Source organism: Ranitomeya imitator, chromosome 7 (assembly GCF_032444005.1).
Source record: "Ranitomeya imitator isolate aRanImi1 chromosome 7, aRanImi1.pri, whole genome shotgun sequence".
Taxonomy (NCBI): Eukaryota; Metazoa; Chordata; class Amphibia; order Anura; family Dendrobatidae; genus Ranitomeya; species Ranitomeya imitator.
This window is the reverse complement of record NC_091288.1, coordinates 76,329,817-76,345,643: the sequence shown is the minus strand read 5'-3', so window position 1 is coordinate 76,345,643 and position 15,827 is coordinate 76,329,817. Positions and strand designations below refer to the sequence as shown.

The 15,827-nt window shown below is 41.8% G+C and overlaps 1 protein-coding gene across 3 annotated transcripts in view; it reads right to left on the bottom strand.

The window, feature by feature from the left end:
• Positions 1 to 1,722: 1,722 nt before the first annotated feature.
• The window catches only part of LOC138644753 (voltage-gated delayed rectifier potassium channel KCNH8-like), an 824,668-nt gene continuing 810,563 nt past the window's right edge, over positions 1,723 to 15,827 (bottom strand). For 2 of the 3 annotated variants that reach the window (XM_069733531.1, XM_069733534.1), the window contains 3 exons: positions 9,795 to 9,901; positions 7,246 to 7,292; positions 1,723 to 3,357 (listed from right to left, as the gene is read on the bottom strand). In XM_069733531.1, coding sequence (XP_069589632.1) covers positions 2,632 to 3,357; positions 7,246 to 7,292; positions 9,795 to 9,901 — 880 coding nt within the window. In that variant the 3' untranslated portion in view covers positions 1,723 to 2,631. The remainder of the gene's footprint in view (positions 3,358 to 7,245; positions 7,293 to 9,794; positions 9,902 to 15,827) is intronic. The other variant, XM_069733533.1, reaches the window with a different exon arrangement.

The following is a 15,827-nucleotide window of genomic DNA, read 5'->3' as shown; positions in this document are numbered from 1 at the left end:
GGCTATGGGTTGAACTAGATGGACATATAGTCTTCCTTCAACCTTAATAACTATGTAACTATATGTAACTAAACTGTCATTTAGGCTATGTGCACACGTTCAGGATTTCTCGCAGAAAATTCCTGAGAAAAACCGGACATTTTCTGCAAGAAATCCGCATGCGTTTTTGCCGCGATTTTGACGCGTTTTTGCCGTGGTTTTTTCCGGACACTTCCCATTGCATTTTGTAGTGGGAAATCCGCAAAAAAAAACGCAAAATTAATGAACATGCTGCGGTTTTTACCGTGATGCGTTTTTTTCGCGGAAAAAAATGCATCATTTGCACAAAACACGCGGAATTCATTCTAAATGATGGGATGCTTATTGTATGTGTTTTTTTGCGGTTTTATAGCGTTTTTATCGGGAAAAAACTGCAACGTGTGCACACAGCCTAAGCTGAACATTCGTCGATGATTGCATGCACACGGTTTCTGTACGTGCAAAATTGCCTGGACGTATCCAGATTTCTCACATTGCGAGCTATGAACTGTGATAACCTGACTAATGACAGCGTTCGTCACAGCAGCCAGATTCACATGCTGCTGTCAGTATGTTCCAGTGGATGTGCTGAGTGGTCACATTACTGATGACACTGCTCAGTAATGCATCTGGATGTAGCAGAGTCGGGAATTGTGGGAAATGGATTGAATTTATGGCGGACCCCTTAATATTAATGTGTTTTATAAAAGTAATAATTGGGTAAAAGAGGGTCAGGGAGTGCTATTTACAAATAAAGGACTTTTCAATGTTGTGTTTTTATTGCTACGACTATGGGGTTATTAACGGGGGTGTCTTATAGACGACTCGCCATTACTAACCCCTAGGCTTGATGTCAGCAGCTAACATCAACTCCAAATCCAATACCCTACTTGCCATCGCACCAGGGCAAGCGGGAAGAGCTGAGGGTAAGAGCCAGAATAGGGGTATCTAATGGATGCACCATTTCTTGGGTGGCTGAGTACTGATGTTATTAGTTTGGAAGGGCGCTATTATCCATGGTCCCTTCCCAACCTATTAATTTCAGCCCTCACCTGTCTGCTTTTCCTTAGCTGCTTATTAAAAGGGAGGACCCCACATCATTTTTTTTAGTCTTCCCCTATTTTATTAACTGGCTAAGGCCATGCAGACAGCTGGGTGCTGATATTAATAGGCTGGGAAGCTAAATGAATATCGTCCCCTTCCCAGCATAATAAGACTAACTCACAGCTGTCTGCTTTTTCTTGGCTGGTTATTAAAAAATAGGAAGGACCCCCTGTCATTTTTCTCATTTATTTATTAACAAGAACAGTAAACTACACAAGCAAGGCACTGCTCCACTTGGACATCCGTCTCCTAGTTTAATATTATTTTTTATTTTCTTAAATTCTGATATTTTAAGTCATTTTCCTATCCACATGTGTTTGCGTTGTGATTGTCCTGCTCTTACCCCATTTTGCTTCCTTTTGAAGCCCCCTAGCCCTTACTATGATCATTTTACAGCACGAAAAGTTCAGGTCCCCATTGACTTCTATTGTGTTTGGGGTCAAGTTTGGACCAGAACCAAGCTTTTTTTTCTCAATTTCTGCTGAACCCGAACTTCCATGGGTTCGCTCATTTCTAGTGGTAAAACATAAAGAAGCATGTCTGAATATTTATTTCATACTTGGATTGCTGTTGGATGTCAAAAGGAAACAGATTTTTTTTGTAACACATTATCTTTATTAAAGCAAAATAAACAGATTCTTCCAGTTGCTCAGGTATACCCAGAAAATGCCCCATGCGTTGCACAGCATGCACCTTTAATTTGATCCCTTTTATTTTGTAAATGTTTCCCTGCCAGAGGGGCCCAGTCTCATAGCAAATCAATGTGCTTTTTTAGAATTTTTTTATTTTATTTTTTTAGTCCCCTCTAGCAATGAAAGGGTTAAATAAATCTCTGCTTTGGAATGACAAAGAAAAAAATCAGAACAAAAAAAGTTCAGTATAAACCTTCAAGTAGCAAATATAGAAAAATAAGGTCCTTTTATACTCAAAAACAGAAAAAAAAGCTAAAGGAAAACGAAAACCTTCCAGAAATGTTCCCTTTTAAAATATTTGGCTCAAATTTGTAGTCATTCTTCTAATACCGTAAGTGTCAGTATTAACAATATTAAGATCATGCTATAAGAAACGGTTTTCTGTTTAAATTCCATGCACGTTGACACCTTTGTTCCCATTTGTGTACTGGATTTGGTCCTTTTCATATAAATCGATCTATAGTCGCTACAAATAAATTTGTTAAAGTCCATGTGTACAAACTGCTCAAATGACGCGGCTGGAGTTACTAGCAGCCAAAAGACAGAACTTTAGAAAGTGATGGGGCTTTTTTCACTATAAATTGCAAGTTTAGGTAAAAAAAACAAAAAACAAAATAAAACTGATGGACATTGAGTGTCTCGTTGCCTGCTGAACAGTATTGTGGCAAGGAGAATAAAATCTGGCAGTAGTTAGACATTCTAGACATTCTCTTGTCAACAGGATAATATTATCCTACAGTAGCTTGGTCCAGCCTTGGAGAGCTTCACTTTGGTAAATATCCCCATGGTCAGTGCTTTGGCTTCACAGTCTCCAGTATTACACATTTGTGCCCTCATCATCTATAAACCTGATGATGTCCCCTTGTGATTCTCCAGAAGAAGTGCGGACCAGTTCCAGAGCTGCTGAAGATGGCTCTCTATAATCACGCGGCATCAATCCCAAGAGGTCAGCTTCTTGAGGGCTACAGAATGATCTGCTGGATGTGAAACTAGGGCTGGACTTCTGCACTTCCGCTTGTTTGCTGGATGACTGATGAGAAGCCATCACTGGAGATGAATTATTATGCATTACCTGGCTCACATGGTTCATTTGTGTTTGAGGGAAATGGCTATGGCAAGGGGACAGTGTTTGGTTTACAGTCATAGGGCCGCAACTCTTGTGCTGTCTGTGGTGAGTACATGAATGTCTGAGGAATGAATCCAGAGAAAGGGCAGGGTGGACATTTTTCCTGCATGAATTCTCTGGCTGGGCAGCCTTAGTAGGCTGATTTAAGGCCTCCATCCAAGCTGTGTTAGGTTGTGCTACATCTGCCCGTGTCTGACCAGGACAGGATGTTCCAACAAGGCTGGGAATGGTAATTTGGGACTGCTGTCCACTGCAAAACCCACTGCTGTTGCTGTAGGTGTTATTCAGGGTTGGGGTAAGGAGGCCAGCAGAGGGAGATTGCATGTAGCTCTGGTTTAGGAGAACAGGCCTCATTAGCTGAAGCATTTCATTCAGGTCCTTACTTAACTGTGTAACTTGCTGAGAAAGGACGGTCATCTACAAAAAGGACATACAACATGGTAAAAAGAAATACAACAATAAATCAAGCACATAAATATCTACAGTCTTTACATGGTTCCTTCAAGTGGTTATTCCCATGCTAGGAATACATGATATATCTAAAGGACCTGCTATATATGCCTAAGAGTGCACGTCCTAGAAGCCACCTTCTGGGACCCTTGCTTATGGGGAAAATGGGGGATCTGGTAGTCCCTGTTCTGCAGTTCCTGGAAAATGCACTCTCCATATACTTCATTGTACACTATAAATGTCCACAGAAGTTATGACCAGAGGACACTACCTAAAATAATATGGCAATAATAATAATGGTAATACCAAGTGGCAATATCAGGAAGCTCGTCGGCTACAATGCAGAATCTATGACAGGACTTTAATACTACTGTGTATAATTATCAAATAAGCCAAAGGGACATTTGGGACTCCAAGACTTGGATATGACTGCAACCTCTGTGTCCATGATCGTTAATCCCCTGGAAAAAATCCCTATAACATGGATGAAAGCTTCTTTGTTGAGATTAGGCCTCATACGTCAGTCTAACCATTTCCTTATAACTGCTGTTTATTTCTTAAAGGCAATCTGTCGCTGAGAGCAGCGTGATGTAGGGACAGAAACGTGGTTTCAGTGATGTGTCATTTACTGTGCTGCTTGCTGCAGGTTTTTGTTTTATAAAATCACTGTTTTCTCTAGTGATTTAGATTAGTGTTAAAATGTATGCTAAGCCTAATGCTATTAAAGGTGTTGTCCAGGACTATATTGTTTTTGTTTTTTTATTATGGGCCTAAACGCTAACAGGCAGGAAGTTGCTAGCAAAGGCAACTACCTGCCTGGTCTACCTGGTGCTGGCTCAGAGCAGTCGCTGACCGCTCCTGCCGACGATTCAGCTGCTCCACATCAACAGAGCAGCTTTTCCTCTTCCGGGCTGCCAACGTCATGCTGATTGACAAACGGCTCCCTGCTGTTAGGCAGCAGGGAACTCGCTGTCAGTATGATGGCGGCAGTCATGCCCTGTCAACACAGTAGCATTTAAGAGAAACCGCTGCTCTGTCAACATGACATCAATGCAAAATGCTCAGTCACTGGCAGGAGCAGTCTGTGACCATTTTGTGATAGCACAGATCAGCGGTGGCCGGTGGGTAAAACAGACAGGTAGTTAGCAACTACCTGCCTGTTAGTTATTAGCCCCATAGTTAAAGAAACTTCATCCTGGATAACCCTTTTCAAAAAATTAACTGTTGCTGAAAGGGGCTTTAAGAGATTACAAAACATTGCTGATTTCTTCCAAAAAATAGTGCCTCCCTTGTCTGTGGGCTGTCTGGTAATGCAGCTTAGTCTTAAGGTACCGTCACACTTAGCGACGCTGCAGCGATACCGACAACGATCCGGATCGCTGCAGCGTCGCTGTTTGGTCGCTGGAGAGCTGTCACACAGACCGCTCTCCAGCGACCAACGATCCCGAGGTCCCCGGTAACCAGGGTAAACATCGGGTAACTAAGCGCAGGGCCGCGCTTAGTAACCCGATGTTTACCCTGGTTACCATCGTAAAAAAACAAACAGTACATACTTACATTCAGCTGTCTGTCCCTTGCCGTCTGTTTGCTGCACTGACTGCTGGCCGCAAAGTGAAAGCAGAGCACAGCCACAGCGGTGAGTCACCGCTGTGTGACTCACCGCTGTGCTGTGCTTTCACTTTCACTTTGCGGCCAGCAGTAAGTGCAGGAAATAGACGGCAAGGGACAGACAGCTGAATGTAAGTATGTACTGTTTGTTTTTTTACGATGGTAACCAGGGTAAACATCGGGTTACTAAGCGCGGCCCTGCGCTTAGTTACCCGATGTTTACCCTGGTTACCAGTGAAGACATCGCTGAATCGGTGTCACACACACCGATTCAGCGATGTCTGCGGGGAGTCCAGCGACGAAATAAAGTTCTGGACTTTCTTCCCCGACCAGCGACAGCACAGCAGGGGCCTGATCGCTGCTGCCTGTCACACTGGACGATATCGCTAGCGAGGACGCTGCAACGTCACGGATCGCTAGCGATATCGTCTAGTGTGACGGTACCTTTACTCCATACACAGCCAACAGATAAGAGTGGTGTTATTTTGAAACAAAAATGAGTTTTCTATCTTCTTTGGTTATCAGCTTTTTGAAAAGTCAGTCACAGATAAAGGTCCAACGTACGGTAAGTAGAGTAATGGGCAAAGTATCTTTTATTTCTTCCTCAAAGCTGAGCACCTGGTACAACGAGGGCAAGACTGCTATATAATACTAGACGAATTACATACACTGTGTGCAGAATTATTAGGCAAGTTGTTTTTTAGTGGATTATTTTTATTATTGATCAACAACTATGTTCTCAATGAACCCAAAAGACTCATAAATATCAAGGCTTAATATTTTTGGAAGTCGGAGTGTGTTTTTTTTAGATTTGGCTATCTTAGGAGGATATCTGTTTGTGCAAGTAGCTATTACTGTGCAGAATTATTAGGCAACTTAATAAAAAACAAATATATTCCCAACTCACATGTTTATTTTCACCAGGTAAAACCAATATAACTGCACAAAATTTAGAAATAAACATTTCTGACATGCAAAAACAAAACCCCAAAAAATTAGTGACCAATATAGCCACCTTTCTTTATGATGACACTCAGCTGCTTCCATCCATAAATTCTGTCAGTTGCTTGATCTGTTTACAATCAAAATTGCGTGCAGCGGCCACCACAGCCTCCAGACACTGTTCCGAGAGGTGGACTGTTTTCTCTCTCTGTAGATCTCACATTTTATGAGGGACAACAGGTTTTCTATGGGGTTCAGATCAGGTGACAAGGGGGCGTGTCATTATTTCTTCTTTGAGACCTTTACTGGCCAGCCCCGCTGTGGAGCAGTTGGAGGCATGTGATGGAACATTGTCCTGCATGAAACTCATGTTTTTCTTGAACGATACCTACTTCTTCCTGTACCACTGCTTGATGAAGCTGTCTTCCAGAAACTGGCATTAGGTCTGGGTTTTGAGCTTCACTCCATCCTCAACCCGAAAAGGTCCCACAAGTTCATCTTTGATGATACCAGCCCATATCAGTACCCCACCTCCACCTTGCTGGTGTCGGAGTGGAGCTCTCTGCCCTTTACTGATCCAGCCTCTGGCCCATCCATCTGGTCCATCAAGAGTCACTCTCATTTCATCAGTCCATAAAACCATTGAAAAGTCAGTCTTAAGATATTTCTTGGCCCAGTCTTGACGTTTTATCTTATGTTTCTTGTTCAAAGGTGGTCGTTTTTCAGCCTTCCTTACCTTGGCCATGTCCCTGAGTATCGCACACCTTGTGCTTTTTGTTACTCCAGTAACGTTGCAGCTCTGAAATATGGCAAAGCTGGTGGCAAATGGCATCTTGGCAGCTTCACGCTTGATATTCCTCAATTCATGGGCATTTATTTTGCGCCTTTTTTGCCCAACACGCTTCTTGTGACCCTGTTGGCTATTTGCCATGAAGCGCTTGATTGTTCGGTGATCACGCTTCAAAAGTTTGGCAATTTCAAGACTGCTGCATCCCTCTGCAAGACATCTAACAATTTTGGACTTTTCAGAGCCCGTCAAATCTCTCTTCTGACCCATTTTGCCAAAGGAAAGGAAGTTGCCTAATAATTAAGCACACCTTATATAGGGTTTCGATGTCATTAGACAACACCCCTCCTCATTACAGAGATGCACATCACCTGATTTACTTAATTGGTAGTTGGCTCTCAAGCCTGAACAGCTTGGAGTAGGACAACATGTATAAAAAGTATCATGTGATCAAAATACAACTTGCTTATTAATTCTGCACACAGTGTAAACTTCAGTGAATATTAAAAAAACCTCACCTCCTGATTTAATTTCACAATGCTTTTCCTGGTCTCCACATTTTCTGCTTTAAGGAGAAGAAGAGAAGTTACATTTAGTAAATGAATTACATCACAATTGTGCAATCTCAAGGTTGACCAAAATCCATTGTATGTGCAGCAACACAGACAATGAAATCTTTCACCACATCCTTACAAAAGAATATCAATTATTGGTGTGGATGGAATTCAGCCCTGTAACACTGTCACATATAAAGGTGCTGGTCGTCCGATCAATGGTATAATTGTGTAATCTGCATTGGAAAAATCAGAGATTCACAGCACAGTATGGAGCTGTAATACAGAGCCAATAGATGTGTGTTGTATATTATGGAATCTCTTTATACCTGTGATTTCATTCTGTATTGTGCTATGTTCCATCACATGGTGTATTATAAAGGTATTCTCTCCTTAACATTGCCCAATAAAATCTCCATAGTGCAGCATTGTCCACAAGGACCATATGGCAATATATGGTATGGTATGATACTCCTTCCATTTCAATATGATCACTTGCACAGTGCTCCTTGGGATGTTTAAAGTTTTGGAAATCATTTTGTATCCAAATCCGGCTTTAACCTTCTCCACAACAGTATCACCGACTTGCCTCTTGTGTTTCTTGGTCTCCATGATGCTCTCTGTGCTTCAAACACAACCCTGAGGCCACGTGCACACGTTGCGGACAGTGGTGCGGATTTTTCCTGACTGATTTTGGTAAATCTGCAGGTAAACCTCACTGCGGATTAACTACGGAATTACCGCTTTTTTTTCCAGATTTTGTGCGGATTCCACCTGCGGTTTTACCCCTGCGGATTCCTATTATGGAGCAGATGTAAACCGCTGCGGAATCTGCACAAAGAATTGAAATGCTGCGGAATAAACAACGCTACATTTCCGCACGCTTTTTTCCGCAGCACTGTGCACTGCAGATTTTGTTTTCCATAGGATTACATGGTGCTGTAAACTCAGAGAAAATTGCTGCGGATCCGCAGCCAAATCCGCAACGTGTGCACATACCCTTAGACTATCACAGAGCAGGTGCATTTATACGGAGACTTGATTACACACAGGTGGATTATATTTATCATCATTAGGCATTTAGGACAACATTGGATCATTCAGAGATCCACAATGAACTTCTGGAGTGAGTTTGCTGCACTGAAAGTAAAGGGGCCGAATAATATTGCACGTCCCACTTTTCAGTTTTTGAATTTCCAGAAAAATTTTAAATAACCAATAAATTTTGTTCAACTTCACAATTGTGTTCCACTTGTTGTTGATTCTTCACCAAAAATTTACATTTGGTATCTTTATGTTTGAAGCATGATATGTGGGAAAAGGTTGAAAAGTTCCATGGGGCCGGATACTTTCGCAAGGCACTATTTTACATGAGTGGGAGGAACTGTATCACAGTGGCCCTGGTGTATCAGAAAATTCTCCTAGGAGCCCAGCACCAGACGTTCTATCAAACTTTCAAAGAAGTTGCGGTTGAAGTTTTTTGGCCTTACATACCCTTGCTCTTGTTTCCTCGGGTAAGAGCAAAGATCTATTGTATAGCCAGATCTGCCAAACAGCTGGCTGCCCTGGGTTAGAAATGCCAAACCAGCTTTAGTTTAGTAAAGGTTATGTTGATGAGACAGTGTCTAAAAACTTTCAAAAGAACCAACAGTAACACAATCTCACTTTGAAAAAATGTCCGTACCACTGGTTCCACCACCAAATCAATGTAATGGTGATTTGTTATTGTACTTTGAATGAAGAATAGAGGGTCCAGCTACTGTACATAGTGCTATACCACATCATAATTCTGGGAGTAGGAACGGTGTGACGTTCCTTTGAGAAGGCCTCTTCAAGGGATTAGCCACGTGGTCTTATCAAATTCAAAGAATGGCATGTAATAATCTATTCTGTGCTCATACGGACATTAGACATCACATACCAAGCCTAAGGCATTCATCAGTGTCCAAATAACCCATCAGAAGGCGTTTGCATGACATTGGGTTACATCCAAACGTCCAGTTGATCAATAGATCTCATGCCACCAATCTCAAAAGTTATCATAATGCAGAGCAGAATGTCAATGGAGACTGGAATGAAGGTCTATCTTCTTCACCAGAGTCCTGCTTTTGTCTTGAATGCAATGATAGCCAGAGATTGGTGTGGAGACCACATAGGCAAAACACGAGGAACCGTGAAAGTGTCCGAGGTGCTGTTTTTTAATATGGCAGCACCAGGAAACATGTTTCTTATGCTACTGTTAGCAGCCTGTTTGGCCTAAATGTGTGACCATGACCTGCAGTGTTTCCAGACTTGTCTCCCTTTGTGCATGTCTGGGGCGTCATTGTACCACTGTTACATGGGATGCTCTGCTGTTCGTATTTACCCCTGGACTGTCAGAAGTGTTATATTACTTAGGAACTTTCTTTGGGAAGTAATAAAATAGGATGGTAATGGATGCTGTAAATGGATTATAATGGATGGTGCTGACTAAGAATGTGCATTAGACGTTACATTTATGTGTTTTACCATACCTGAGTTAGAACATCTCGGCGAGTTTTCCTGGCTTAGTGGTTTGGTATTGAAGTCAAATGTCTGAGTTGTGGGAGAGCTGCAGTCAGTCTCGATGCCGTCCACAAACCTGTTCAAAGAAGACGTTCATTACACTTTTAATTTACGTAATTAGAGGGTTAAATCTGTCAGTGATGATGTTCACTAGGATCCTGCTATTGATGGAGGCACAGTGCTGACTTGGCCCAATAGCGGTTTGGGTACTGAATGCTGATGACTGATACCTCACTGGTGGCAACCAGCACTATGGCCCATTCATTCATAGGATTTGTGGGGGTCCAGCTGAAAATGCGAATGCATCAAAATGTCCTTTCCTAGCATTATGCCATTATTTTCTCTGATGTGAATTTCCTTTAGTGGATAACAAAACTATTGTAACTTCCTAAATGTGTATGTTTTATTCAGTTTTTTTGCCATTATCAATCCCCTTCCTTGCTTTCCATAAGTTGAAACCTCGTGGCTGTCTTGCTTACATTTCGAGTCTATAAATACTAATCAAAAACTTTTAACGACTTAGTATATCGGATAACTGTATGTAATCTAGGCAATCCTTAAAGGGGTTGTCAATTAATGGTAAACACCTTTAATAAGGGGCTTATAGACGTGAATAAATATGAAAAGAGACAATACTCACCACCTGCCCTGACACAGCTTCCCTGTACTTAGTGCTGCATCTCTAATAGTCTGCTGGTCTTAATATCTGACGGGGGCACCACGTGAGCGCTGCAGCCAGTCAGTGACTGCTGATTGGCTACACTGTTCACATTGCAATTGAGCAGAAGAAACACCTTTATGTAGCCCTGACAACTAATTTCTCATGAGCTAGAAACTCCATAAAATGCCTGTTATGGTATACTGATAAAATTAACCTTTTATAGTGTCACAGGACCCCAGAAAATATCATTTGGGAAAATAGGGTTAGAAGTAAATCCAACATAGGGTATTTGCTAATTTACCTCCACCAGCATGTACGAGGCAGTCCTGGTACCCCAGATAGTGCTCAAAAGAAACAATGTACCCCAGCAATGAAATAGTAAGAAAATCTTCAGCCTTTATTTTGGGCACTTATTAAAAATCCATAACAGACAAACATAACATGATAACTGATGCGATTCAAGCAATACACTTATGTTCTTAGTCGTAGCTCAGCTCAACGGTGTAGCCTGAAACGCGTCAGTGGTCATTTTATATTGGTCTGTTATGGATTTGTAATACGTGTCCAATTTACAGGCTGATTTTCTTATTTATTCATTACTGAATAACATTTTTTCTTTGGATGGAAATAAATCCACCTCCAGATAAAAAAAAATTTAATTCAGTTTCCATTCATTTTTCAGCCAGATTCTACATTAGTAATGTTTATAAGAGAGTATTAAAATACATAATAATAACATAAAGCAACATAAATACATAATGAGAAATATTCCATGTACACTTTCGGGCTTATGTCATGTTTTGGCACAACCCTGATAACTATATTATGCAGAAGCCTTCTGTAATCATGAAGCTAAGCTCCTTACAATAATGCAGACACCCCTACTGGTGAACAGCCGGCAAACCTCTTGTGCTACAGTGTTAGAAAAAGGTTAACTGTGTATTAATGCTGCAGTAACTCATTCATAGCATTCTGCCACAAAAGAAAAGGTGTCTGACATTATTTGTAGAACATAAACAGGAAACTTCAAAATGGAGAAAGCCTTTCATGACAAATGACTGCAATTGTAATAATCCCGTGAAGCGGCTTGTAGAGCTGTAGAGTATTGCATACAGTAATATTATGCCTTGAAAATGGAATTTAGAGGTGAATAAATGCATTTGATTCCTTCAAGTAGAAATAACTACTAGATGTTCTATAAGTGTTCCCCGACCGGTGGCTCTCCAGTTTTTGGAAAACGACAACTTCTAGTTCACCCTTTAGGCCACCTTCAGTATTTGGTCAGTATTTAACATCAGTCAAAATCAGGAATGGATGAAAATTACAAAAGTGGTGACGTGTTTCTATTATACTTTTCCTCTTATTGGGGTTAAACCAATGAATATTGTAGCTGAAAATCACTCCATGACCTCAGCTCTTCTATCAATATTTCCCTGTAACTATAGGACCCCAATATATATATATATATATGGCACTAATTCGGGGCAGCAGTAATTCCAGCACATACAATAATACGTATGATATTTATGCGTCAGGGATGTACAGTTACATTCATGTATTCTTAGAATGATGACTTTTTTTATTTTTGTATCCATTGACCCACATTCACCACCAATTATGGCAATATGAAGGCAACCTCCTCATAAGGCTAAATGGGTCATTGAAAGGCTCATTATGGAAATTTATTGTAGAACTACCATATGTCTTTTCTTTTAGTGGTACCTTTAGTTTATTGTTCTAATACAAAAGTATAAAAAATGTTCTGTAGATATAGATTTCAGTGGACTACATGGCTGGGGGGGTTGGAAAATAACATAAGTTATAATGATTTGTAGCGGTTATGGAAATGTCAACACTACCAATGTTATATACAACTTCAAGTAAGTTGCAGTATAGTCCAGAAACCTACAAAAGAAGGTAAACACACATTGTGGGATGCACATGAAAATATAGGAAAGATTACATCTTGTTACAAAACCAAGGAAAAAAAGAATGAAATAACAGGCAAACAAACAAAAGCCCACGGTCTCTTTTCGTGAATAGGCAAACAAGACCACCCCGTACAGTGAACAACACAGATATGATGGAAAACCTATCATACATGTCGATCAAATCAAGAATAAATATTAACGCCCCAATAGACACATTGGAATAATGTTATATAAAAGTATTAATTGTCTATATTGTGTACAGCATTATTCCAGTGTCCACTGTGGCTTTAATATTTATTTTTGTTTTGATGTACAGTATAGATATGTTACAATGTCCATCAAATATATCGTATACTATGGGGTTGTCTTGTTTGCTGTATCATGGCCAGAGACCTTTGGATCTTCTTTTGATAATTTTTCAATGTTTTTAATGTGTATCCATTCCTGCTATTTTGTCGCTTTTTTCCATCAGTTTTGCATACTTTCTCCTGGATTTTAATGTGAAGAACACAATGCATTTATAATCCGTTTTCTTCTAATTTCTATCACTGCAGTATTGAGCATATCTGTCTTAGTGGGGCCACGCAAGGTACCTCACCTCAGCCCATTCAAATTGACCGAACTGAGCAGAATTAAACTTCGGTACCAGGTACAGCCAGGTTCTTCACATTGAAGGGACCGTACCGTTCCATCAAGACCCACCTCCCCTTTGTTTTTCAGATCAGTTAGAGTTGCAATGCCACGAGCAGGGAAAGAGCATGTAGTCAAGCTGAACAAGGTTAGTGGTCATTTAGGACTAATTTATTATTTTTTACTATGAGCTAAAAAAAGATATGGGCCACATTCACACGTTGAGCATTTGGCGAGTTTTTTTTACCTTAGTATTTGTAAGCCAAAACCAGGAGTGGGTGATAAATACAGAAGTGGTGACGTGTTTCTATTATACTTTTCCTCTGATTGTTCCACTCCTGGTTTTGGCTTACAAATTCTGAGGTAAAATACTGACCAAAAACTGAACATGTGAACGTGGCTTGACAGGCAGGTAGTTGCTATCTAGTTAGGAACTACCTGCCTGTTCAATTCGGCATAAGCTCAGAGCAGTCACTGACCACTCCTGGTGACAATTCAGCTGCTCCATGCCAACAGAGGAACTCTTCTTCTTCTGGCTGCTCTTTTGACTAGGCCTGACTGCTGAAACACCAAGGTTACTTACCGGTAGCCGATTTTTCCAGAGCCCATGACAGCACACCTGAGAGAGGGATCTGCCCCGCCAGAACAGGAAACCTACTGAAAATAAAAGGGTGGTACCTCTCCCTCACTTCAGTTGGTTTACAGAGCATGAGAGGTCCCAATGGTTAGTTCACAGGGCAAACTATCACCACATTATATTAACAAAATAAAAAGCACCAAACTAAAGTGCACACCAAAGAGTGAAAAGGGGGGAATATGCAGGTGCTGTCATGGGCTCCTGAAAAACTGGCTACCGGTAAGAAACCTTGGTGTTTTCCCTTCACCCATGACAACACATGAGAGATTTTTGGAGAATGAAACACCTTAGGGAGGGACCACCGCTTGCAGCACCCTTCTACCAAAGGTAAGGTCAGTCGAGGAGGATAGGTTCAGCCTGTAGTGTTTAAAGAAGGTAGATGGTGAGGACCAGGTAGCGGCATTACATATCTGATCAATCAATACCTCTGCTTTTTCTGCCCAGGAAATAGCCACGGCTCTGGTGGAGTGAACCTTGACGCTTCAGGAACCAGAGCGCCACACGCGGCATAGGACAAGCTAATGGCCTCCCTGATCCATCTGGCAATGGTACTTTTGGATACCCCATACCCCTTTCTGCTACCCTGGAAAGCTACAAATAGGGACTGATCCTTCCTCCATCGACAAGTCATAGACATACATTGTAACATGGACCTCCTCACGTCAAACGTATGAAAGCTCTCCACTTTTCTGTTGGGAAGAGTGGCAAATAGGTCTATCACTGGCTTGCCCCAAGCCTGCACGATCTGTTGGAACACTCGGGGATTCAACGACCATTCTCCCTGCCTTAGCCTCTTGCGACTTAGGTAGTCCACTTTTGTGTTTTCGATACCCTTTATGTGAAGAGCAGTGAGGGATAGAAGGTGTTGTTCTGCTAACTGGAACAGGACAGATGTTGCTCTCATAAGGGAAAGGGACCTTGTGGTTGATATAAGCTACCACTGCATAATTGTCCAACATGACTCGGGTATGGCGACCCTGAAGGAAAGGGAGGAAATGTCTTGAGGCTTTTTCTACGGCCCACAACTCCTTCACATTCGAGGCCTGGTCTCTTTCTAGCGGGGACCAGGACCCCTGTACCTAGAGGGCCCCTAGATGTGCACCCCATCCCGTATCGCTTGCGTCTGTCGTAATCACTGCCTCCACCAGCGTCAACCACTGGACCACTGATGGCAAATGATCCCCTTACAGTCCACCAGATTAGGGAATCTTTCACGCCCACTGAAAGGTGTAATTTTTCCTCTAAATGCCCTTTCAACAACTTATGTGCTGACAGGACCCACTGTAGTTGTCTCAGGTGAAATTGTGCCCAACCCACAGCGGGTATACAGGATGTTAGCGATCCCAGCAGGGACATCGCCTTTCTTAGTGTCATTACAGGCTGCTGTATTGCCGACAGTGCGAGACCCTGTATTTTGGTAATTTTGTTTTCCGATAGGAGACAGCTGTCACCTGGAGTCTAGAACCAACCTGAGGAAGGATTGAACTTTCTCCGCTGCTAACCTCGACTTGAGGGTATTTATCTTCCAGCCCAGTACTGATAGGGTCACTTCTTCTATTTGGCTTAAACAGTGATCCACCGACCTGCCTATTATAAGGAAGTCATCCAGATGATAACTACATCTTGAGAACAGAGGAAGGACATCACTTCTGACATTAACTTGGTAAATATTCTTAGCGCTATAGACAGAATGAATGGGAGGGCTGTATACTGGCAGTGCCTGACCTGTTCTTGGACATACAGTGCTACCCTCAGAAATTTTTGATAGTCCCGATAGATTGGGACGTGATAATAGGCATCTTTTAAGTCCATAACTGCCATGAAGCAGTCCTGGAACAACATCTTTATCGCCGTATTTACCGACTCCATTTTGAAGGAGTAATTCACCACAGACCGATTGAGTTTTCTCAAGTTGACAATAGTCCTTAGTGAACCGTCTCTCTGGACTTCTATTATAACTTGCTTTAGCACCAGTCCCAACACCTCCGCCTCCAAGGCTAGTTCTCCTGGGGATTTCCTGCGGGGTGTCAAAACAAAAGTCTGCCGGGGTGGACGAATAAAGGCTATCTTTAGGCCATTTTTGATGACACTCAATACCCAATGACTGGGCGAGATATTTACCCAGGCAGGGAAAAAGAGAGTC